The sequence below is a fragment of the Lytechinus variegatus genome, chromosome 1 (genome assembly GCF_018143015.1).
Source record: "Lytechinus variegatus isolate NC3 chromosome 1, Lvar_3.0, whole genome shotgun sequence".
Classification (NCBI taxonomy): domain Eukaryota; kingdom Metazoa; phylum Echinodermata; class Echinoidea; order Temnopleuroida; family Toxopneustidae; genus Lytechinus; species Lytechinus variegatus.
The window spans coordinates 40,731,392-40,758,331 of record NC_054740.1 but is presented as its reverse complement, the minus strand read 5'-3'; the positions used below and the strand labels follow the sequence as shown (position 1 = coordinate 40,758,331).

The 26,940-nt window shown below is 35.3% G+C and overlaps 2 protein-coding genes across 3 annotated transcripts in view; one reads left to right on the top strand and one right to left on the bottom strand.

The window, feature by feature from the left end:
- Window positions 1-6,577: 6,577 nt before the first annotated feature.
- LOC121414047 (probable bifunctional dTTP/UTP pyrophosphatase/methyltransferase protein) lies at window positions 6,578-17,714 on the bottom strand. Its single transcript, XM_041607094.1, has 7 exons — window positions 17,520-17,714; window positions 14,103-14,231; window positions 13,404-13,445; window positions 11,242-11,359; window positions 9,743-9,848; window positions 8,748-8,911; window positions 6,578-7,779 (listed from the first exon to the last, which is right to left on the bottom strand). Exons 1-6 carry the CDS (start codon window positions 17,607-17,609, stop codon window positions 8,773-8,775), a joined length of 624 nt encoding a protein of 207 aa, XP_041463028.1. The 5' UTR covers window positions 17,610-17,714; the 3' UTR covers window positions 6,578-7,779; window positions 8,748-8,772.
- Window positions 17,715-17,773: 59 nt separating this feature from the next.
- The window catches only part of LOC121414033 (syntaxin-binding protein 4-like), a 33,926-nt gene continuing 24,759 nt past the window's right edge, over window positions 17,774-26,940 (top strand). Inside the window, exon 1 of one of the 2 annotated variants that reach the window (XM_041607076.1) lies at window positions 17,774-17,858. The gene's annotated coding sequence lies outside the window, so the exon portion shown is untranslated. Of the gene's footprint in view, window positions 17,865-26,940 lie in introns of both variants that reach the window. The other variant, XM_041607085.1, reaches the window with a different exon arrangement.

The following is a 26,940-nucleotide window of genomic DNA, read 5'->3' as shown; positions in this document are numbered from 1 at the left end:
TTAAAAGCTATGGCAAATCCTTGCATCTGATTGGTTAGAACGAATAAGTCAGTGAAAATAAACGACTGTTTGTTCATGAAACACTGAACTCTCAACCCTCCTCATCATATGCTGGAATGTCCGTATTTTCTGTAATCAGGTACCTCTTATCAAACGTACCCAGAGATATGAGTATTCAGGCTTTTGCTTGATTTCGAATATGTTGAAATCAATAGGCAGCTTTCACAGCCACTACACAGATGTTTTCTGGAACATTGAGAGTCTATTGACAAAGCAGCCCTTGTCGAAAATTGATTAATTGAAACAGCGGTGTCATCTTGGACTCTGGGCAATTGACGTATTAGCAAATTTTCTTCAGCTCCAAATCTTGGGACGATCTGCTGGCCCCGTTCGCCAGTTTTTGACAAAGTCCTCTGAGCTGTTCGTTGGGATTTGACAGACATTTTCAATAGATTTGCTATGTTGTAGTATCCGTCCCGTTTGTAAATGTGAAAACTCACCGATGTTAAAGCTGGGATATTACAGAGGGTCCAAAATAGGTTAAAATTGTACCACTTTTTGGTTGAAACTGCTGTGGAACTTTTGGTAAAAGATTGTCTGCTAATGAAAACATGGTATTTGAACTCAATGAAAGTTGAATCTGTGTTGGGAACCCCTCGGACTGCATATTGAAAGATATTTTTGCCTTCAGATTTATGAAAATTGACCAAGCAAAAGATGGAAAGGATTAATTGATAGTAAAAATGCAGGTAACTTCATTAGCTAATTATTTCTCTACTGGAACTTGCCATTTTCATTTTCATCAAGTGCAAAAAATGAAGTTTGGTTCTTTTATCTACTTTTTTTTGGTTTAGTGTAAAGCACTTTGTAAGTGAATCAAAACTTCGTTTTGATTACAGCCTATGTCCTTTTTGTAATAATGTGATAATAAACTGGATCCACAATGAAAAAAAAAATTATGGAAATGTCAGTACGCAAAGGTGATCGAAATTCCATGTTGTAGCAATCCTTGTTTTTCTACTGAAATGTAATTCAACCAGTATGCTGCAAGTGTATTGATAATCACATTCTTCTATAGACATCAGTATTTCTATAAAATCTTCATACATTTGATACAAGCACAATTTGTGACTTCTTGTACAAATCATGAGGTTTGCATAGGCAAGTTTTGACAGCTTGCCAATAAGAGAACAAGTTTGCAGGGGGTGAGGCGAAATGGATGTTTTTTGCCACTTAACTTGAACTTGTCTTGTGTCAAAGCATCTACATGTACTCTTGTTTTTTGTACATACAGTCTATACACTTTGTTTGTCATTCATTGTTCAAATCATGATATGATGATATTTTTATTTTTTTGTGACTTTGGAACCATATGGATGTTATCTACAGTGGTGCTTAAAAGTTGGTGAACCCCCACCAGACAGAATGTTCAAGGCCTACCATAATTTCGATATTAAAAGTTCAAGTCCACCCCAGGAAAGTGGTGACTTGAATAAATAGAGAAAAATCAAACTAGCATAGTGCTGAAAATTTCATCAAAATTGAATGTAAAATAAGAAAGTTATGACATTTTAAAGTTTCGCTTATTTTTCCCAAAACAGTGATATGCACAACTAGGTGACTCACCATCACTCACTATTTCTTTTGTTTTTTTTTGTTTGAATTATACAATATTTCATGTTTATAGATTTGACAAGAAGGACCAACTTGACTGAACCATATAGTATTAAACAATGCAAATTCCATATGTTCAGGGAGGAATTAATCGTTGCATCACTTGACAATGAGGAGAAAATTAGAATATTTCATATTTCACATAACAAAATACAAAAGAAATAGTGAGTGGATGACGTCATAGTCTCCTCATTTGCATACCAGCCAGGATGTGCATATAACTTGTAAAATTAAGCGAAAATTTAAAATGTCATAACTTTCTTATTTTACATCCGATTTTGATGAAATTTTCAGTGTTATGCTTGTTGGATTATTTTATTGGGGTAGACTTGTCCTTTAATTGTGAATTCATGTGATATAATATTACATTCAATAAAGTTTGTTTCGATCATATTGTTGTCTACTGTCTACATTCAACACTCGGTATGAAGGAGTGCATTTTCCAGTAGGGTTCACTAACATTTGAGCACAACTGTATGTGTCAATGTATAAAGCACTGATGCCTATCTTGCTATAGGGAAATTCCATAAAGCTATGTACATTAAGTCTGACCCCTTGTGGGTGGGACCTTTCCGAATGAATCATTTCTGTTTTTTTCTAATTCACTTGATTTGTAAGTTGTAATGCTCTCAAATGATAATGGCCTGAGAAGTCCATGAATTGGGGTTAAATATTGAGAAAGATGGGGATCAGATGTATTAAACTGTTGATTATTCTATGGAATTGCACAGTAGAAGAGGACATGATACTTCTAATAGTTTCCATAAAGGGTCACCACAATGGGACAGGGAAAACAAATTTCCCTTTTTTGTTGAACAATTAAAGAGAAATTCCAGTAGTCGCAGTAAACACTGATTTCATGCAAAAGTCTGTAAAACAAGGCTGAATTGTCAGTATATCATTGAGGATCTAGATCTGGTACAGTTACATTAACTGAACTTTGTGAATCTTGAAATCTACGCTGAAAAATGTTAACACCAAAGATCCCCAACACAGATAAGGGACAATGTATAATTATTGCTTAGAGCGTCGGGCCCGACGCTCTACCCGAATCATGTGCTTATTTGCTGATTTCTCAGCAATTGCACAATTTCTTCCAGAATCCTTTGTCACATGCGTTTTATTTATACAAACAGACACTTCGGTGGTCATTTCATTGGATTCTATACGAACTCATTTTGATATCGTTACCAAAACTAGCATTTACCTTTAAGATTCATTTTACCTTCAGGTATTGCATTATTTACCTGTAAAACATTATGACTGCTCATGGTTTTAAATGGACTGATTGGTTCTTTAATAAAACAAATAATACAGTGTTTTTGGCATTCATTATCTCCAAGATAGTTAGACATCTTCGGCTATTGCGTCACACAGGTTAGAACTTCAAGAGGTATCTTGTGTGAATAGTTTGTACCAGTGCCCCCTCTAATGTATATCATTTGTATGCTATTGACTGGTCTTCTTCCAATAGCCTTTTTTCTCTGGCACTAGCCATGCCCAATATATATTTTCTTGAAACACTCTTCGTTAACACAGGAGCAATCCATATTCTTTGATTTATTAATGTAACAGAACTGTGTCGGATGCTATGGAGGCAGGGTACAGACTGTAAATTCACTTTTTACATTATTTGCTTTATATTGTCATAAGAGAATTGAAGGCATGTCCCCCATTTCCCTCCATCAGCCTACCTCTTTTTGATTTATCCCAAAGTGCAATAATTGCTTTGTTCTTTTAAACTCTGATGGAGGTAATGAAAAGAAAGATGTGTTGTTAATTACACGCAAATTTTGTACCTGTGACACACAAAAATGTTAATTGTTCACAATTGTAAAGAGCAAAAAATGTCTAGTAATTTTATTCTACGTTCAGATACAATCAACAACCATATGGCTATTAAACAAATCACAATTAGCTCTGTTCCAAGACCTAATAGGGGAGGAAGGATTTCTTTTAAATTCTGCTGTACTGAAACCAAAGTTACTTTATAGCCAGATCCATTTTGTACTTTTTTTGATTGACCCAATAATTTTGTGATCATTTTAATTGCTCATATATTGTCTCAACATGTATGTGTTGTACGAGGAGTCTCAAGACACCTTTTGTAAATAAATGTACATTAAGTTTCTTGCTAAGCACTAACTAAAGGATTTTATTTTTAATTGTTTGTCTGTGTAGTTTGGTTTAAGATTTGAAGTGATTATTTTGATTGGCGAGATAGAGAGATGGAGAAGAGTGATCTTGATTGATGGGAGAGAGACGGGTCAAGTTGTATTGAAGAATACTACTATTGTTTTTGTTATCATCTGACAGCAGTGGCGTACCCAGGATTTTCCAAGGGGGGGGGGCAATTTTGTCCGCCAAAAAATTTGACAAGCAAAAAAAAAAGGCTTCAACCACAAATAAATGATTTCGTACCCAAAAAAAAATTGACAAGCAAAAAAAAGTCTTCAAGTTCGTTAGGGAGGGTAGGGATATGTCCCTTGCACGAGTTGCGACTTGTCAGGGGGGCAGTCTGCCCCCCCTTAGGTACGCTAGTGTCTGACGGTAACTGCTGTGATGATAATGTTTATAAGTTGATCAGAATCGTGGATTCCAGGCATGTCGAATGGCATTTTTTGAGTTTCTAAGCACTTTACATTGTAGTTACTATTAACCTGGTCATCGGATCTATCATTGTTCCACACATGAAGAATAGAAAGACGGGAGACATGTGAGTACATGGAGTGAGTGAAAGAGAGATGGGGAAATGGAGAAAGAGGAAGGGGAGGGGGGTAGAATCAACAATGTGTAGGCAGAATTTGTCAAATAAAAGATATATGGCACATTAAATAAAATAAATTGCAGAATGCTATGAGCAAGGAGGTAAATTTTCTTGGCAAAATTCATTATATTTGCATCGGACCTGTGATTTGTTAAAACCCTCTCAGATGTTGCTGAAACCCTTTCAGATGGTGCGAAAAACCTCAGCAACATTTTCCAAAGGTTATTGTTCAGATATGGCGAGGCAAATGGCACTACTCTTGCCTATAAACGATTGGGCAACCAATCAAAATAAATTCAATATAAAATCACAAAATTTATCTTGTATTCTTTTCATATCCACATCATAACCTTTTTAGGGTATATACTTTCATATAATCTAAGAATGAAAATGCACTAGTTATAAATGCATTTGGGGTTTTAACAAAGCTAGCCAGGCTTTAACCTTCTCGAGAGACTTTTATATGACTTTTTTTTGCAAAATCAGAATAAAATGAGCAACCCCCCCTAAAAAACCTGCCAAAAACAGAAAAAAAGAGGTACACATTTCATCTTAAAATCAAATTTCAATTTATTACATTATTCACAATGATATTGATACATTCATGTACATGTTGATAAAAAAAAATCATACATAGTACTGTTCATTTTCCGTTGATACATTACGACATACAAAATATGCTGATTCAGTGAGTACAGCCCCACCCTTGCCTTTACAATTAAATTGATAAGTTCAAAATCTGGGAATTGTCAAAATCATCCATTTGCACAAATGGAGTGAAAATCAGGGAGATCTTTCTGAACTTGAATTGAATGGAGGTCATTCTTATAAATGCCATGGAAAATTGAACAGAGCTGCCAACTAACTGACTTTGAGTAATTAGTACTGAAAAAAAATAATAGTTTTGATGGTTTCATTCATGCAAAAACTACCTTCCTCACAAAAAAAAAAAATTTCAGCTTTTAAAATATAGAAATGTTCTTGTACAGGGTAGCAGCTCTGATTGAACACCACTTATGTATCATAAATCAAATTTTCAGGGAGTCTCTCTCTAAAAAAAAAACAGAACCAGCTACACAGAAACCGCTTTTAGTGCTAACCAGTAACAGTAGGTCAAGTCACATCTTTTCAATTATGATGCATGTAAAACGTTAATCCAAGAAGTAAATAAGTAATAAGTGGGGGCGTCGTGGTCTAGTGGTTACGAATCTCGTCTGAGGGACGTGGGTTCGATTCCTTGCCCATGGGGTGTTTTCCTTCAGCAAGAAATTTACCCACATTGTGCTGCACTCAACCCAGGTGAGGTGAATGGGTAACCGGTAGGAAGAAATTCCATGCATGCTAAAGCCAAGCTAAAGCCGGGGTAATAATTAAGATCAGGGCCCGCTGGGAGAACTTTTCGGAACTGAAGTGGCTACCCTAGATAAATATACTGTTATCATTATAAAGTGTTGTTGTGATATTAGGCCTCTGCTAGTGCCAACATCATTTCTGAGCAGCTGGTACAAATTTATACAAGGCAATTCGAATAACATCTTTGGGCTTCAATTTTTAAAGTATATTATCAATAATCGATTATCCAAACACAATTTAAAGGAGCCCACCCCCCCTTTTCCAATCTCACTTTCAAGTAATTCTTGAGCAAAGTTAATACTGGGTTGTTTGGTCGTACTATTTGGAATGTTTTCAGATTAGATGTGACTAAAATTGAATTATTTTCAAAACCAAAATGCCAGAAGACACATTCATTTTTCACTTGGACAGCAAAGTCATTAAACATCAATATTGACAATAAATATACTTGCTTTGTGTAGCACTTAATAATTACTTTGTAGAAAGTCTGTAAGTTCTGTACAGTAATGCAGCAAAATAATTTGGGATTTACCAGCTGTTACTCGCACTGCGTTTCAAGGAATATATTCTTTTATTTAAAGCAAATTCTCATTGCAAATATCTTGTTATTAGCTGGGTTCATGATGTATCACCTCATACAATATTGTAAACAAAATAAGTTTTGACATATTTTGACAAGCAACTTGCCTAGAAATGACACGGATATAATAATAATAAACAATTTTTATATACCGCAAAATCGCAAAATTGCCTCTAAGCGGTTGAGAGAGAGGAAAATGAAGTATAAAGGAAATAGAAATACTTTGCACAACAAAATGTATCAAAACTAATATTACAAGCCAGGTGAGGTGAATGGGTAACCGGATATCTCAGATAAGATTCCAAAACACTCATACTTCACATCATTGCCCTTAATGGCAACAGAAAAAAAAAATATTTAAGCTTTGTTTGATATTTTTTGACATTTCTTCGAAGGAACCAAACACATGTAGTTAAAAGATAGTCCATTAATTAATTACACTGCATATCTTTCATGCCAAGCCACACTGGAAATCTACAGGGATGTATAGATTAACCACTATTCTGAAGTCTGATACAAATGTGTGGTTAAAATGAGACTAAACTTTTACATTTAAGAGATTTAAGAGGGCGATGTTGGATGGTTTTGTCACAAGCTGTACTGTAAGCAGAATATTTTGAAATATTTAAGAACATTTTCTTTACAAAGATCCTTGATGAAATTTGCATGCAGCTGTCAATCATCAGCCAGTCGCGAAGCAGATGCACACATGAACAGTACACATACGCTGTGCTGCTTATGGCTACATCAGCATTGGTCCAAACATCTGCTGACATCACTTCACACAGTAGAAGGTGAAGCCAATATGCCAGGATCTTCAAACAGCAGCCGAAGCATACTCAAACTCAGAATTGTCGTCGGGAGCTTGGGCATTCAGAACATGGCATCTGCGTATTATAACGTTGTTGACAATTGGCAGCTGGAACCGCGTGCAGCGGGTACGTATGTCCAACAGCGCCCTCTTGAATCCCACAAACGTATACCTTTAACAGCACTTTTGGTCCTCAAATAGTTCAATATTATCTGCTAACAATAATTTTCTGTACCATTGAAACATGAAACGTGAAAAGGGGGCCAGGAAATATGTGAAATATACTGTGTAATCAAAGTTTGGATATTTTTTGACTTCTCATGATTTTTACACAGAATTTAGCAGACCACGTGTATTGTGGCTGAAGTTTAGAAAAAGGCATATAATGGGGTATTTCTTGTATAAGGTTTAGCTCTGGATGTAGGATCCTCAGTTCCCCTGCTTCATCAACAGGTAAAAAACTGTAATGGCAGCACTTATGCAAGAGGAGGATTAAAAGTGTCTTTTATAAAGAAACCTTTTTTCTTTGTTTATTCAGAGTTTCTCTAAAATTTGAATGAATAGCCAACAATTTGCCCTGTGATCGACCAAAAGGTCGCATTTCATAAGTTGGGTATGAAAAAAGGGTGGCGTATGAACAATTTTCCACACGGTGCCATGGATAAATTGTTGCTACATCACAGCATCTTGACCAAATTTATTGAGTAATATCTCATTTTGAAGCTAGAACTATAGGCTAAATATATTACTATGAATTAGATCAATACAATATCAGGAACAAAAACTATAGCACATTAAGTTTGAAGTAATAGGGGTGGCGGAGCCGGTGGATGCGGTAAATGATAAAATATTAATTAAACCTAATTAACAACTTCCTATAATATGTAATATGACTGTTATCCTCATATTTCTGGGCGTTTTAAAGCAGGGAACAACTAAATGTCATAAAAATTTGACAATTTTGAAAATATGCAGCAATGGAATACATGTGTATGTCAGCTCTGATCTGCAACCTAATCAATTAGTAAACCGGAGAGATTTGATTAATTATCTAATTTGTAATCTTAATTTTTAGTACAAATGTTGTGTATCATTGCAACAAACATTTCTACCCATGATGTTGTCATTTTGCCAAGCATATAAATACAGTGACTTTTATTTTAGGGGTAAAATGTGAAATTAAATACTGTTAATTAGTATAATTAATATGCATACAATAATAGATAATTATTCGATTTTTGGTACAGATTTAATTATTGATGTTTCAAGATTATAACTACAATTTACTAGGGTGATCCAATGTTGCATAAACTTTTGTCACCATTTTATGTGCAGCAGGTCCAATTTGAGAAAAACACATTTCAAAATTCACATTTACATTGACGTCTATGTAATAATTAGCTGTTAATTAGTCATTTTAAGGAAAAATAAAGGTATTTGAGACTTAAAACTTTTCCATTATTTAGAGAATGGTAATGGCTATAACATATCAAAAAATAGAATTTTTGACCATTTTTACCCTGTTCACGAAATTGGACCACCTTACGACATGCGACCAAAAATGGCATTGATGGGCATGATGTAACATCAGCTTTTCCCGAAGAGTTCAAGCATCTTACAGCAGAAGTGATGAAGCGGGAATCCCATCACGTTGAAATAATCTCCCATGATGCCTTTCACCAGCGTTCCCCCTATTGCCTGGATCCCATAGCCTCCTGCTTTATCCCTGTGAATGATTACAACAATACGATAATAAGATCATCAGTTCAAGCTGACATGTACTCGAGGGAAATTTAAGATGATTTGATAAATTTGGTTCCATTGTTTTCTTCTACCGTCATATACATTAGTGGCGGATCTAAGGGGGGATTTCCAGCCCATGCCCCCCCCCCCCCCTTGAGAGTCGTAGTCAACATTTATAATGTAAATATGTCCTTCATATTTCCTTCATAGTCACAGCAAATATTTTTATGGGATATGCTGTTCGTACACAAGTGAGAACCTTTTTTTTTGCTTGTCATATTCCCCCTTTTGAAAACCATGGATCCGTCCATGATATACATGGACTACTACTACCAATACTACTACCACTGTTGCTGCTACTACTACACACTACTATTAATTTTTCACTGCGTCAAATGGAAATTTTGTTCAGAAACAGTTTGTCTAGCCATACAGACTATTAGACAAAATGGTAAATGGGCTAAATAGCAATTAGACCAAATGGTTGGTAGGCAAATTGGGTGTAAGAGTAGATGAACTATAAAGATTAAACCATGTGGGATAAGACCAAATGGAAAATGGACAAAGTGGGTAGACCAATCGACGACATATGCTCCTGCTACATTTGCTCATGTCTTAATATCTCAGAGGGCATAGGGTTAGAGCTAGGATTGCAAGAGAGTTTCTGGTGCAGAATAATGTAATTAAGACAAGGATTAGGGTTTATTTAGAATTTGGAGGCTACCGGTAGATTTTACATCTGGCTGAATAACGAGCAGATTTTCCATTGGAGCAATTGTCGCCAGAGCAAATGTCAAGGAACCACCAAACTTACATTGGTTCTCCTGTAGCCACATATCCTCTGACAATATCTGGTGTAAGCTCAGCAAACATGACTTCGGTTGTCTCAAAGAATTTAACTGTGGTCAATTCCCCATCACCTGGTAAAGTAAAAACGAAAATCAAAATGCTACATATAACATCTTGCTACCAGGGCACAAATACAATGTTTAACTTGTGAGTCGATTACTGGAATAAATACACTTTAATCAGGGGAAAAAATAAACGGGGGCAAGGGGTGATTTCACCCCTGGAAAATCCCCATTCAGTGTAGGGGAGACCGGGGTTAGTTGGAACATGGGGTAAGTTGAAACATTGTAATTTTCTTTAACGCCTGTAAAATAAATTTATGCAATACTGCCCTCAATTTATTGCAATAATAAGTCAACAATGTTGTATTATTAATAGCAATAAATTGAGTGCAGTATTGCATAAATTTATTTTACAGGCGTTAAAGAAAATTACAATGTTTCAACTAACCCCGGTCTCCCCTAATGTAAAGCCTATCCAATGTTGCAGATTTAGGCAGTAATTCCTGAAAAGTAGGCCTCGAAAATAAGAAACACAATTTTTCCTGATTTTGATCAGGTATGGGATGGATAGGGAAGAATCTAGAATCATTTCATGTTCACTTTTGTCTTTTTCATATTTAGGGTGTGTTGCAGATGTTTTTAAGAATAAAACATGTGATTTTACATTATAGAACAAATCAAGTAAAATATACAGAATCTAACAATCAAATAAATCAGAGAGTTATTCAAAATATGAAATGGGAAGTACATTTCTTCAATGTTTACGGAGAAACAGGAAATAAATACAGCAAAGAGTATAGAGTAGATTAACAGGAATACAAAAGGAAAGGTAAAAGAGAGAGAGAAAAAAAATAAAGATGGGAAAAAAGAGGAATTAAGGGGAGGAAGAAAGAGTAGGAGAATAGAAAGAAGGATGGAGAAGAAGAGGAAGAAGGAAGGAGAGTGACGAGGAGAAGGAATAGGAGGAGAAGATGAGGAAACCAGAGAGAAGTAAGCACAAAGAATGGAGGGGAAGATAAAAGGTGAGAAGGAAAAAGACAAAGAGGAAGGAAAATTAGGATGAGAAGAGGAAGAGGCAAGGAGAAAGGAACTCAGAAACTGAAGACATTGGCCCGAATCCACAAAGGTGGATAACCGTGTATATCTAATATGTCCAATGCTGATGCGCGCTTTTGTCACAAATTGATGCCTGTTACCGTGGATATCCACGCTATTTCATTCATGAGTCCACTCTTCAAACGGTAGACTCATGAATAATATAGCATATCTAACTATGGTAACAGGCGTCAATTTGGCGCACTGTGACAAAAGCGCGCATCAGCATTGGACATTGTTTATACACGCGCCCGATACACGCTAAATTAAGTGCAATTTATACAGGAAATCTGCATAAACCATGGATTCAACAGTGGGTTTTCAAAACCACCTTTGTAAATTCGGGCCAATGTATTTCTTGACCTACATTGTTTTATCAGTATCATGCCTGTATGAACTTTGTGCGTTGATCCACTCAGCTCCGTAAGCATTTCAATGGCACCCTTTTCACTTTGAGGCTTTTCAAGAATCTTATTTCCAAGAGCCTATATAAATAAATCAAATATTGATGAAATATTATTTATACAAATAATCATTATATGTATTCAAAATCCAAGGACAAGAGTGAGTATTTTTCATGAAGCAACTTTTCTGTAAAAAAAAAATCAGCATTCTAATTTCATCCCATTTATTCTGGACATTCAATATCAGAGAGAACATGATATTATTTCTGAAAAATAGGAAATATTATATAATACCAAGAGATCCCTTGCAGATGGGGCAAAGAGATAAAATATGGCCCATTTGCTTGGAGACCTAAAGTACCAATATGAGTAGACCAAAAGCTTCAGTCTCTGTACATTTTACTATGTTGGGTCCACTCACCAATACATGAATGGGGACGATAGTAAAGTGTCAGAAATTGTTAAATAAATCCCCAGAAATGATGGTTATTCCTATCTAAATTATGAGGAAATTGATAATCAAATAAATTGAAATTCAATATGTAATGAAGAATTATTACCCTTCTGGATCATTATAAAGAAAACTAGCATAAATAACAATATCAATCACTCCTTCATTTTCCTGTAAGACCTCCCGAGGGACACAAGTAAAGTGTTTTTTTTGAGCATGCAGGTGGTCCTTAAATTAAGAATGACTCCAAAAACGACTGGTGATCGTTTTTTGTGGTAAATGATATTCACCATTAAATTTCATTGGTGATTATTTAGCGCATAAGAAAGGATCACCAGTCATTCTTAAAGTCGCCCTCAGCTTACAAACAGCTTTATAAAATGCCCGCCTGCTATAGAAGTACCACCTATCTATAATGACCACAGGTTTGGTTTGCTTGGAATTATTTCCTCCATGGAATCATGCATAAGAATTCACAGGACCCTGTCCTTAAAGTCCAGCCCAACAAAAAGTTTATTGGAATAAAAAGAAAAATCTAACAAGCATAACACTGAAAGTTTCATCAAAATCAGATGTAAAATAAGAAATTTATGACTATTTTAAAGTTTCGCTTAATTTCACACAACAGTTAAAATTAAGCACATCCTGGTCGGTATGCAAATGAGGAGACAGATGACGTCATCCACTCACGATTTCTTTTGTATTTTATTATATGAAATAATTATATTTTCTCCTAATTGTCAAGTGAAACAATGATTAATTCCTCCCTAAACATGTGAAATGAGCATTAATGGTTCAGTCAAGTTGATCCTTATTGTCAAGTATGGAAAAAAAAACAACAAAATATTGTATAATTCAAACAATAAAAAACAAAATAGTGAGTGATGGACATCATCGACTCACTCATTTGCATGTCACTGAGTTGTGCATGAGTTTGTGAAAAATAAGCGAAACTTAAATATGTAAAAACTTTCTTATTGCACAACCGATTTTAATGCAATTTTCAGCGTTAAATGCTCGTTTGATTTTTCTCTATTCATTCAATTAACATTTTTCTTGGGTGGACTTGACCTTTAAGGACAGGGTCCTGTGAATTCTTATGCATGTTTCCATGGGGGAAATAATTCAAAGCAAACCAAACCTGTTGTCTTTATAGACAGGTGGTACTTCTATATCATGTAGGTATTTGCTATAGCAGGCGGGCGTTTCATAAAGCTGTTCGTAAGCTGAGAGCGACTTTAAGAATGACTGGTGAACCTTTCTTATGCGCTAAATAATCACCAATGAAATTTAACGGTGAATATCATTTACCACACAAAAAGGATCATCCGTCGTTTTTGGAGTCATTCTTAACTTACAAACAGCTTTATGAAACAGCCCCCAGGTTTGTACCGTTTCATCAAGGACGCCCGGTCTTACCCCAGTATATTACACTTACAATAATACTGGTGGATGTTTCATGAAGCTGTTCAGAAGATACGAGCGACTTTATTGAATGACTGGTGATCCTTTCTTGAGGTAAACCACGTTCACCAAAATTTTATTGGTATGGATTCAGCTCCTAAGATAGGATCAACAGTCACTCATAAAGTATCTTGTAGCTTACAAACAGCTTTTTGAAAAGCCAACCAGGTTGAGCTTCTATCTGCGGTTTAAATTGTAATATTGACTTACCACCACTGTGTCAGCTCCAATAATCAGGTCTGGCATTGAAGGCTGAAAATATTTCAAATAAAAAAAAATACAGTACATCTATTCTGATGAAAAGAAAATGAACTTGAAATATAGAGTTTATCATAATTGCAATTCTAAATTCTAATTATCATAATTATATTAAGAATAATAAAGACTACTACTATTACTACTATTACTACTACTACTACTACTATTACTACTACTACTATCCTACTACTACTTCTACTATACTACTACTACTACTAGATAGCATTCTACTACTACTAGATAGCATTCTACTACTACTACAACTACTACTACTGCTACTTCTACTACTACTACTACTACTACTACTACTACTACTACTACTACTACTACTACTACCTTACTACTACTACTACTACTACTACTACTACTACTACTACTACTACTACTACTACTACTACTACTACTACTACTACTACTACTACCACCACCACCACCACCACCACCACCACCACCACCACCACCACCACCACCACCACTACTACTACTAACAAAAACAATAATAATAATAAAAATAGCAATAGTAATATCAATGATAATCATGACAGTAATAATACTAATAACACAATAATATCAAAATAAAAAAAACATCATCATTATTATCATTACTTATTATTTTATATAATTCCTACAATACCAAATAAATATACTTACCCCTTTTAACCTTTCAGCAACCTCCAGAGCCTTCCCTTTCGCAGTCTCCTGAACATATTCTTCAGGGGTAAACAAACTTTTATCAAGATTCTCTTCAAATGTCGATGGAATAACTTCAAAGGTCAAACCCTGCAAAGATAAAAAAATATACATTAATGAAAAAGTACACCCATCCTGTTACTCAGTGCGTATAATATATATGGGGATACGGATTTACACCGGCTGTGTCATGATTTGTGTTGTGTAGCTTACCAAATCTTTTAAAAAAAATTATCAGGGGAACTACCCATCTTCACATCGATGTTCTGAAACAAAATGATAGTAACATTTTATTTAATATCGAGTCTACATATAACTGAATAATGCACTTCAGTTGGTCTTGCCTCTTTAGTGTTGATAAATTAACATTAACTCTCAAGAAGGCCTGTAGCCCAACTGCCCTGCCGACTGCCCCTGGGGACATTACCTCTTCATTCAGTGGTGACATCCTGGGTGGAACCACTCAACGTTTTAAGGACCACTTATGTCCCGGCTTGATTCGGGAGTATACTATAAGTAGATTTCTTTTATTATATATCTTTAAAAACAAAATAAGGTTGTTGTTGAACTTTTATTCCAACACCTTCCTTTTATTTCACCTGGTTAGTCGGAATATTGCTATGTGCAGCCCGAACACAGCATGCATACTTGTTCGGGTTGCTGCAGCCAAGAGAAGGCCCATCATTTATTCAATTGTGAGAGCAAGAAAAATCCAACACTGAGCAAAAAACAAAAACAAATCACTTCAAATCAATTTCTACTCTAAAAGAGTTACTAAGGCTGCAATCAAGTGCCAGGGAGAGTAAGGGCCTGTTGCACGATGAGATGAGCGATACATAGGAACGTCCTAGGACCATTCTTCTGAGATAGGAAGATTGGCGACAAATCAGCGCTTTCCGTTTCACGAAGGCAAGTTTGTCTTCTAAGTCCGTGACATCGTTTGATATCGATAGTATCAGAAAAATATTTAGTCTTCATCGCCACCTGAACGTTTTATTTCAGAATGACGACTTTTCATAAAATCATATATTTCACTAAATGGAAATCAAATAATGTTTTATTCATTACTGATCGTAGAATTGATGTATGGAGCTTACTTTATGAGGTAAAAAGAGAAAAAATATTTAAAGATTCACAAACATAATTGGATAAAATCGAAATTTCCATGAATTTCCCTTATTTAGAACATGGTGTCCTTTAGAGACACCTATTGATATTTGAACGAAAGAGACCCTTGTCCGAAATAAAAATTGGATTAACTAAGCAATTTCGACATTGTATTAGTTCAATATTCTGATTTTTTTTATAGAATACTTATTTATAATGATGATTTTGCATATTATGAGTTAAATGTTATTTGTTGAGGTAAAAATAGGTTTTGAATGGAGTATACAAGATCAATGTGTCTGATTGTTTGACACTAAAAAGGAAAATATGAAAGGCTGCGTGTGAAAAATCTAATTTATTTATTTTATTTGTCAGATATCATGCAAGAAATACAATGTGTTTAGAGAATAAACATACATTTGCATGATGATCGAAGACAAGCAACATATGAAAATTGCTGCAAACATTTCCAAGTAGGTAAAGTACGTAGTGCTTTGCAATATTGATAAAAATGTGTAAAATCAATCCGCAATGAACAATGCTGAAAATGACAACGATATTATACACACTGGTCATATTTAAAATTGATAACTTTATGGAAGTTTATATAAGAATATAAGTTTTAAGAATATAAAAAATATATATGTCCAGCATTTTGGGATTAAGGAGTCGAGACTACACTATTGCTTTAATATGACATAGGGACTGATAGGGCCTACCCTATGATTCAAATGCGCCTCTTTGTGTGGACTTTCCATAAACTTTTCTTGTATTGATACTATGAACTTATCTTCATTTGTAATGATTGTGATGGATTCGTAAGCTATTAGGCCTAATCTATATCTTAAATTCAATTAGCTATTTTGTTACTGCTGTACAGATTTTTATGTTTCATTCATCATCTCAAGTTAGCACAAATCCATCAATCAATTTTCATTGATTAAAATTAATCTCAGCAAAAAAAGTAATAATTGCAATTTAATATAAAAATAAAATACAAAATAAATAAATGATTTTGCATGTTTAGTAACAACTTAGATTTGTATCGTGTTTTTTTCTTCTTTTTGTTGCTGAACATCAAACACATTTTTTACCAGTCATAATTTCTTTTAAAAAAATTTGTTTTTCATGTTGTTTATCTAATGAGAGAGATTGCTGCCCATTGCAATATTTCAAGTTTATTAAAAAAAAAACAACTGGAAAAGGGGTGAGGAAAAGACAGGAGGGAGAATAAAGAAAACATTCAAAAAATTATTTGGGCCTAGATTAAAGTTAGAGAAGTTAAAATGACATCTGTTTTGGGTCGTCTTGTTGCGCAAGACGACGTGAAATTATACCCCACAAAAGATAACTTTGTGCCATCCCAGATAAAATGCATCAGATTGCACTCAAATGACCCCCCCCCCCAAAAAAAAAGTTTAAAGGTGATAATGGTAATAATATGTCAGTGTGGCTTGCCGTAAACGCATATTCTCTCCATGCTGACGGTGGCGGGCAGTGTGCAAAGAAGATCATGCCTACGTAGGACATGTCTGGAGGTGTCTTTCTAAGGACCATTATTCGTATTGCCCAAATTGGCTTTGTGAAACAGTTAAGCGATATCTCGTTCTTACGTAGAACGGTTCTACCAAAGACCCTTTCATGCAACTGGCCCAAGGCTATACCAGTACCATTTCCCAAATCACCCCCCTTAAACTCTTCTTTCTTTCTTCCTTCTCTCGTGCTCAGTCTCCCTTTTCTTTTAGCTCTTTCTCTCCTTCCATTATTTTCTTTATTCATTCCGCTCCTCCCTTCATTCTTCCCTCCCTCTCTCCTCCTTTCTTTCATTCTTTTTTTTCCTTCTAATTCTTTTCCCTTATTTTTAATTCTCTTCCTTCTTTCCTCCGTTTTCTTCTTTCTTCGTTGGCTTTCAAAGAATGAAGGAAACATTTTTCTTTCCTCCTCCTTTTTTTCCTTTCTCTCTTTTATTTTGTCTTTCACACATTTATTCATCTTTCCTTCCTTTCTTTCTATATTCATTTCAAAGAGTGACGGAAACCTTTTTTCTCTTTTCTTTCGTCTTTCCTTTCTCTCCTTCATTCTTTCGTTCACCCTCCCTGATCCCTTTCAATTCTTTATATTTTTTTCACAATTCAAGTCTAACACTGTGACACTATAGCCTTCTTTGTTGATCTTTAAATTTTCAATTGTCCCATATTTCATTTGTTAAATCTGCCTGGTCACCCTGCCCCTGGCCTGGGCCTAACGAACGTTAATCTAAATTTTACTCACAATACGGGCAAGAATATCTTTTCGTCTTGGACTGCCTGAAGCCAAAACAATTCTCTTCCCTCCTAAGTTTGATAAAATTGGTTGCAACATCTTAGCACGGCAGCAGTTTACACTTATTCCCTTCAGGTGAAGTCAGGAATGACAGGAGGTTCAGGTCCCACGTCCCAGTCCTTCATTAATCAATTGAATTGGATTGTGTCTGCATGCACTGCATGCACGCATGCTTTTTCTTTTTTTGAAAGATACCATGATTTGTTTATCGCAGCGCAGCGTCCCCGTCGTTGTGTTGTTGACATTGAAAATCTGTTTTTTTTTCTGCAATATGAGGATAATTTAGAGGTGAGTGTAAGTTATTTATCAATACAAATAAATTTTGTACTCTAATATTGCGTATGATTGGATAACGTGTGTTATAGAAGGATGAAAATTCTCGTTATTTAAGAAAAAAATATCTGTGCCGCCTACTGAGGAGAGCGAGAGAGACACTAGTCCCACACGCTAAGAATTGTGTCAGAACTTTCCCCATTCTTTTGACTGCTGGCTAGCGACCGACGGGTTTCCATTCTAAGCCGTTCTCTGATTGGTCAATTAAGGCAGTGCGGTGTCTGTGTGTTCCGTGTGTGTATGTGTGATGCGAAGCGTGCAGTACATGTGTTCACTGGACGTGAGGGCATAGAGTAGACACCCAGTCGTTTTCTTGATTTTAACTTTACAATAACAACGATCAGGGGTGGGTTTATTTTGTCGCAGTGTGTGCATGTGAAGGATATTACAGCTCTTAATCAGCTCTCTTTCCAAACTTAAAAGTGTAATGATAATTGCTACATTCCAATTATTTGATTTGTTTGTTTTAGAAAGGGCCTTTTATTTTTTACTCAGTCTACAATCCTCTCATTGATTAAAGAGAGTCTTCACTTAATTGCGTTTCATTACATTAACAGAATGTCCACTGTAATGAAAATGGAAACATGCCAGTCAATTGACCAGCAAAATGTGAAAATGGAAACATGCCGGTCAATTGACCGATATAATATGAAAATGGAAACATGCTGGTCAGTTAACCATATGTTTCAGTGTATAATGAAAATGGAAACATGCCGGTCAATTGACCAGCAAAATGTGAAAAATGGAAACATGCCGGTCAGTTTACCATATGTTTCAATGTATGATGAAAATGGAAACATGCCGGTCAATTGGCTATATGTTTCAGTGTATAATGGAAACATGCCGGTCAATTGACCAATATAATATGAAAATGGAAACATGCCGGTCAGTTTACCATATGTTTCAGTGTATAATGAAAATGGAAACATGCCGGTCAATTGACCGATATAATATGAAAATGGAAACATGCCGGTCAGTTTATCATATTTTTCACTGTATAATGAAAATGGAAACATGCCGGTCAATTGACCGATATAATATGAAAATGGAAACATGCCGGTCAATTTACCATATATTTCACTGTATAATGAAAGTGGAAACATGCCGGTCAATTGACCGATATAATATGAAAATGGAAACATGCCGGTCAGTTTACCATATGTTTCAGTGTATAATGAAAATGGAAACATGCCGGTCAATTGACCGATATAATATGAAAATGGAAACATGCCGGTCAGTTAACCATATGTTTCAGTGTATAATGAAAATGGAAACATGCCGGTCAATTGACCAATATAATATGAAAATGGAAACATGCCGCTCAGTTTACCATATGTTTCAGTGTATAATGAAAATGGAAACATGCCGGTCAATTGACCGATATAATATGAAAATGGAAACATGCCGGTCAGTTTACCATATGTTTCACTGTATAATGAAAATGGAAACATGCCGGTCAATTGACCGATATAATATGAAAATGGAAACATGCCGGTCAATTTACCATATATTTCACTGTATAATGAAAGTGGAAACATGCCGGTCAATTGACCGATATAATATGAAAATGGAAACATGCCGGTCAGTTAACCATATGTTTCAGTGTATAACGAAAATGGAAACATGCCGGTCAGTTTACCATATGTTTCAATGTATGATGAAAATGGAAACATGCCGGTCAATTGGCTATATGTTTCAGTGTATAATGAAAATGGAAACATGCCGGTCAATTGGTTATATGTTTGAGTGTATAATGAAAAAGGAAACATGCCGGTCAATTGAGCAATATAATATGAAAATGGAAACATGCCGGTCAGTTTACCATATGTTTCAGTGTATAATGAAAATGGAAACATGCAGGTCAATTGGCTATATGTTTCAGTGTAAAATAAAAATGGAAACATGCCGGTCATATGTTTCAATGTATAATGAAAATGGAAACATGCTGGTCAATTGACATGTTTCAGTGCAAAAAAAATGTCAGTGAGTATGGGCGTTTGGTTTGCCTATAGCATATGATTTAATAGTTGTAATTATAATGTATTTTATATTGTTGATTTATATGGCAGGATGCTTAATGTCTGACAAGTTTACTATTGAAGGGACTTATCCATGTCAAAAGGAACTTCCATGCTAATCCCCTTTTTAATTCTCATGAGACTATATAAATTCAATACATGAGTACAAGGGATTACCACGCTATTATTGTGTTAGGGTATTATCGGGGCTCGGCCGGGGGGGGGGGGGGGTAGTGGAGAAGGCATATCAGCTGTATTTCAAGTTGTTTTAGTTTGATATGATGACATAAAGTGTAGTTCCCTATAGCTATATATATTTAAAGAAAGGTTTAATTCGGAATGTTAATGCCTTTTTTAAAATCAATTTTTTTTGTGTAGGAGGATATAACAAAGTTATTGAATTTCAAAGTTTATCAATATTTTGTGAAAACAGTATAGGGGAAGGCGGGGTAAGTTGTGACAGTTTTATTAATTTATGATTAATAATCTTGTCGAAATAAGTACCTTGCCTTGAAATTTGATTCTTCTGAAATATTTTCCACTTATATATAACTTTCTATCCCCACACTGAAAGTCGTCGTGACCTTTGAAAAAAACGATGTCAAATGGCTCAACTTGCCCCATATATGGGGTAAGTTTGTTCAAAGTTTTGTTTCAAAGTTGGAAACAATGTGGTTGGGTTAGGGGTTATGCTATGGGTCATCAATAAATGACACCACCACAATGTCTGACTCATTCATTATTGGCCTGGGGCTGGTGGCTCGAACTTGCCCCATATGCTCAACTTACCCCGTCTTCCCCTACTGATGCACATCGTCATGAATATTCATATTAGGTACGTTTTGTGGGCTGATGTCACGTATCCCCACTTGTTCCTTTTTCTTCAGTGTAAATTACATGAAATCGTAAATCCTACGGTCATTTCTAACTTTTTGTATATACACCGTTTTGGAAAAAAGTGGGGGCCGGGGCTAAAGCCCCCAGCCCCCTCGCTTCCGCGGCCCCTGTTTACATATATGGTGCACTGATTTTACAGATTTCAGTTAAAATATGCAAATATATGTATTTGTTATTTTATTATGAACCCAATAATTTTTCTATTATCAAATTGGTATTACTGAAAATAAATTTACACCTTCTTAACCCATGCAAAAAGGGCTGGGGCATGATGCCCCCTCCCCCCCCCCCCTTCAATCCCCTTAACATTCCTTCAATGCTTGAGCACCTAGGCAGCCCAGCTAAAGCCGGGGTATGGCAGGGCCTGCTGAGAGAACAGTTTTTTTAACTGAACTGGCCACCATGAATTATATACCGCTATCAATGCCCAATTCATCATTTGAATATCCTGAATTTTTTTTATCAGAGAATATGTTATACATGTATAGTTGTACTTGTATGGATTTATTTCTTTCAAAATACTGTAAGTCTGTGATGATTTTTCCAAGCATACTTTCCTCATGGTATAGTTGATACATGTTTTTTTTAAATATATCAAGATGATATAATCTCTGTAATCATAGTAATGTCTATATTTTAACATGATATAGATCATTATTCTATTTTTTTCATTTTTAATTAGAACCAATGTTTTAGTTCAAATGAAGTATTTGCCTATGATGCTATCTGTACATATTTTGTTTAAGTTCAGCTCCTCCTATGCCTTATATCTATATTTCTGTCGATTTATTGTGTGTTGCATGGTGAATAAATAAAAAAAATGTTGAAAAAATGAAAAAAAAATCATGTTCATTTGTCTGTTGCCAAATTTCATTTTCAATGCGCACTGACATTTTTTTCATATATCATGATAGCTGATTAAAAACGTTCTTGTCACATTCTGTTTTTCAAAGAATATAAAATGAAAAAGCAAATTAAAAAACACACTGCGTCTGAGTCTTTCTCTTTAGTAGATAGACAATGAGGGATAAACAAAAATTAAGAGAGAAAATGAACAGAATTGACTGGCATGTTTTCATCATTCCCATATACACTGAAATATACAACCATGACCGGCATGTTTCCATTTTCATTATACACTGAAACATTTGGTTAACTGACCGGCATGTTTCCATTTTCATATTATATCGGTCAATTGACCGGCATGTTTCCATTTTCATTATACACTGAAACATATGGTTAACTGACCGGCATGTTTCCATTTTCATATTATATTGGTCAATTGACCGGCATGTTTCCATTATACACTGAAACATATAGCCAATTGACCGGCATGTTTCCATTTTCTATTATATCGGTCAATTGACCTGCATGTTTCCATTTTCATTATGCATGTGCACTGGTCAATTGACCGGCATGTTTCCATTTTCATTATACACTGAAACATATAGCCAATTGACCGGCATGTTTCCATTTTCATATTATATTGGTCAATTGACCGGCATGTTTCCATTTCCATTATACACTGAAACATTTGGTTAACTGACCGGCATGTTTCCATTTTCTATTATATCGGTCAATTGACCTGCATGTTTCCATTTTCATTATGCATGTGCACTGGTCAATTGACCGGCATATTTCCATTTTCATTATACACTGAAACCTATAGCCAATTGACCGGCATGTTTCCATTTTCATATTATATTGGTCAATTGACCGGCATGTTTCCATTTCCATTATACACTGAAACATATGGTTAACTGACCGGCATGTTTCCATTTTCATATTATATCGGTCAATTGACCGGCATGTTTCCATTTTCATTATACACTGAAACATATGGTAAACTGAGCGGCATGTTTCCATTTTCATATTATATCGTTCAATTGACCGGCATGTTTCCACTTTCATTATACAGTGAAATATATGATAAACTGACCGGCATGTTTCCATTTTCATATTATATCGGTCAATTGACCAGCATGTTTCCATTTCCATTATACACTGAAACATATGGTAAACTGACCGGCATGTTTCCATTTTCATATTATATTGGTCAATTGACCGGCATGTTTCCTTTTTCATTATACACTTAAACATATAACCAATTGACCGGCATGTTTCCATTTTCATTATACACTGAAACATATGGTAAACTGAGCGGCATGTTTCCATTTTCATCATACATTGAAACATATGGTAAACTGACCGGCATGTTTCCATTTTTCACATTTTGCTGGTCAATTGACCGGCATGTTTCCATTTTCATTATACACTGAAACATATGGTTAACTGACCAGCATGTTTCCATTTTCATATTATATCGGTCAATTGACCGGCATGTTTCCATTTTCACATTTTGCTGGTCAATTGACTGGCATGTTTCCATTTTCATTACAGTGGTCATTCTGTTAATGTAATGAAACGCAATTAAGTGAAGACTCTCTTTAATCAATGAGAGGATTGTAGACTGAGTAAAAAATAAAACACCTTTTCTAAAACAAACAAATCAAATAATTGGAATGTAGCAATTATCATTACACTTTTAAGTTTGGAAAGAGAGCTGATTAAGAGCTGTAATATCCTTCACATGCACACACTGCGACAAAATAAACCCATCCCTGATCGTTGTTATTGTAAAGTTAAAATCAAGAAAACGACTGGGTGTCTACTCTATGCCCTCACGTCCAGTGAACACATGTACTGCACGCTTCGCATCACACATACACACACGGAACACACAGACACCGCACTGCCTAATTAATTGACCAATCAGAGAACGGCTGAGAATGGAAACCCGTCGGTCGCTAGCCAGCAGTTTCTTTTGAACCAGTTTTAGTTCTCACTCAGCTCTGTTAACAGTCAATTTGACTCCTAAGTTTATATGACCATTTTAAATAAGGATTTTAGAGATAAATTGCAAAGTCTTATTTTTGTATTTCCCCATGCGTTTTCTATGGGAAAATGAAATTTCTGTTTTGCACAATTTTTTCACTTTGTCACATTTTCATTGTGATCTGGGCTCCAAATCTTTATAAAAATCATACCATCAGAAAGAGCATAAAAAATCCCATTGTACTCTTTGTGGACAAGTTTTTGGCATTAATAAATTTATAACAGCTCTCGGAAGCTAAAAATTTGGATTTGTGTGTGTCCATTTCTTAACTACACAGTCTATGGCAGAGAAATGCTGAAAATTGACCTAATTTCATTCTTCTTTTTTGCAGCCAATAATTGGATTTTTTTTCAAAAATGTTACAATTCTGTCAGTCTGAAAGTCATTTCTCTTCAAATTCACAAAGAAAATGTGATTTTCTTGAAATAAAAAAAAATAATTTGTTTTCTCCAGACACCCTAGTAACTAGACGGACAAAGACAAATGCGGTTTCTTCTTATTACTAGTCTCGGGACTGTCCTTAGGCTTATAATGGCAACCAGTCAGAATTAATCATTTTCCCACGTGCAGCTATTTAGAATAATAACTTTTCTCATATTCTTTTTGAATGAGAACGTTGTTAAAACTGACACACTCAAACAGGTACAAGCTTTTGGTTTTTTTTCTCTTCTTTTAATCCTTATTCCTTAAATTTCTTTTCATTTTTTAATCCATTTTTTAAACTAAAATTTCTTAGTTTTTTTTATATTTGTCTCTTTTGTTTCTTTTTTTATTATTTCTTTTCCTATTAAGTTTATTTTCTTTCTTTTTTTTTGGTTTCCTTTAAGCCTGAGTCGAATCGATTTTAAAATCGGTGTTCGATCGATGTCATCGAACACCGGTGCAGATTTTGCAAAATCGGTGCATCGAAAAAAAAAAAAAATACGTCGGCCGGCCGATTCGTTTGGTTTACACAATCATCAAAATATCAGTAATGTCCAACTTTACTACTACTTACTTGATTTCTATTGCCCCCAAAATGAAACCGAATGAGTAATTATGATGCTATTCACCATTAATTTGAAGTTTATTTCGATCATAGTTCGAGTCTTACTCGTCTGCTCGTGCCGAGATAATTTATGCACGATGAATTCATGAATGGAAGTCATGGCCACCGATCGTGCATGCGCAGTACTGTTCTTTAATCAAACCAGAAAATGGCCGGAAATTGACGCGATCAACGTAAAATAAATCTTGCTTTCATGAACAATATTAAAATCATGACCATAGAGCATTATTTAATCGTAATATTTAACAATAATTTGCATATGATAATCATTAATATGAATTTAGAGCTTGATGTGAAACGTTTGTATTTCGTTTCAATTTTCAATGGCGGACATCTCATGACGATCGACTTGACTTGAGTCGAGCTAGTGCACTTGTCTAAAAAAATAATCATCACGTCAGGATTGATTCTCGAACATTGTCTTCATGCAAAAACTCTGTTCAAGTTCGTAATATCACCATATAATAACATTTAACATGACAAAACAGAGAAAATTGCGTTTGATATTTTTTCCTATCAATTTGAAGCTAGTTTGTGCCCAACTTTGGGCTCTGATTTCATGAATGGGAAAATATGTCATACGTCATCAAACACGCATGCGCATTGTGCTTATTTTCTCGGAGCTTGGAGGAGACGTCCAGAGATGGAATAACAATAGAAATAATCCCAGTATTATGTCTTCCATATGAACATAACATACTTTGCTGACATCGTCAATATTCTTAGTATGACCATAAAATCTTGTTAAATCGTAATAATTTAGATGAATTTAGGGCTCGATTCGAAACATTCGTATTTATTTTGATCGCATGCTCAATTGCGTCTAAAAAAACTGGATTGTCATCAGGATTAATTCTCGAACATTGTCATAACTCATATTCCACAATCTTTCCTCACAATCGTTATATCAGCATTGAATAGCAATTCAAATGACCATCCAGAGAAAATCACGTATTTATTCCCATAAATTTATTTGGAGCTCATTTTGGATCCAACTACACAATCTCAGGCAAGTTACAGCGCTCTCCGTTGATTGCACTTGTTTGCTGGCGCTGACGCCAAGCACGCCTGTCGTTTCGGGAAAGTGAATGTACGGAGCTGCGGACGGGGCTGGTGAATGGACTGCGAATGCTAGTCGACCGAAAATCATTCGGATCGACTCTGCGTGATTCATGTCTTTATTATTGTTTCATTTTGAACTTATATGTTGTCATCTGCAAATATCATTGTTGAAGATATTTTGGGAAGAATTCTGCTTTGGTCCCCAGCCTTTTTTGTGTGTTTTGTGATCATGGAAAATACAAACGAACTTTGCTCTGTCATCTGCTTGTGCAACGCTCACCCGGCCAATGCCAGCGCATACCGTCAGTGCGTACAATTGTATATATGCAAAGCGCATCGCATCGACGCAAAAACAAGACTAAATTTTCCCCGCCTTCAATATTCGATGCATCGATGTTCGATCGAATTAGAGCTGTCGAACACCGGTTTTCAAAATAATCGATATGACTCAGGCTTAGTTTCCTTTTAATGTTTTCTTTTCTATTCTTTTGTTTTGTTTTGTTTTGTCTTCTTTTCTCTTTTCTTTCAGTTTCTTTTCCTTTCCTTTTCCTTTCATTTTTCTTGTCCCTTTTTTTCTTTTTTCTTTTTCCTTTTTTTTTCCCTTTTCCTCCCCGTCTTCCCCCTCCCTCTCCCTTTTTCCTTTTTTCCTTTTCCATTTCTTTCATTTCTTTTCATTTCATTTCCATTCTTACTTTTCTGTCTATTCTTCATTTTTCATCTCTTTTCTTCTTATCTTGCTTGATTTGAGGCATCAATCGCAAGTCCAAAATGCGCGCTGTTGATTGGTTGAAAATCAAGTTGCGCATGATTTTTAGAGTTGCAATCGATCCCAACTCTAAAAATCATGCGCAACTTGATTTTCAACCAATGAACAGCGCGCATTTTGGACTTGCGATTGATTTTTTGACTTGCGATTGATTTTTTGATTTGCGTTTAAATGCAACTCTTTCTGCAACTGACCCCAGGCATATTAATACTGAAGGTTTTGGGATTGAAGGAAAAAAAACCCTTCAAACCTAAAGTAGGATAGAACAAAAAGTGCAAAAAACAAATAAACAAAATGACAGAAAGTACTGTGCTTTGACTTAGTATGGACAGTCTCTTTAATATACATGG

Excerpts from the sequence above, each read along its gene's own strand:
- LOC121414047 (XM_041607094.1), bottom strand. The coding sequence starts at position 17,609 with ATGTTGCAACCAATTTTATCAAACTTAGGAGGGAAGAGAATTGTTTTG. Across the intron at positions 14,232-17,519 it reads AAGATATTCTTGCCCGTATT|GGTTTGACCTTTGAAGTTAT; the intron begins GTGAGTAAAATT and ends TTATCTTTGCAG. Across the intron at positions 8,912-9,742 it reads GTGGCTACAGGAGAACCAAT|GGATAAAGCAGGAGGCTATG; the intron begins GTAAGTTTGGTG and ends AATCATTCACAG.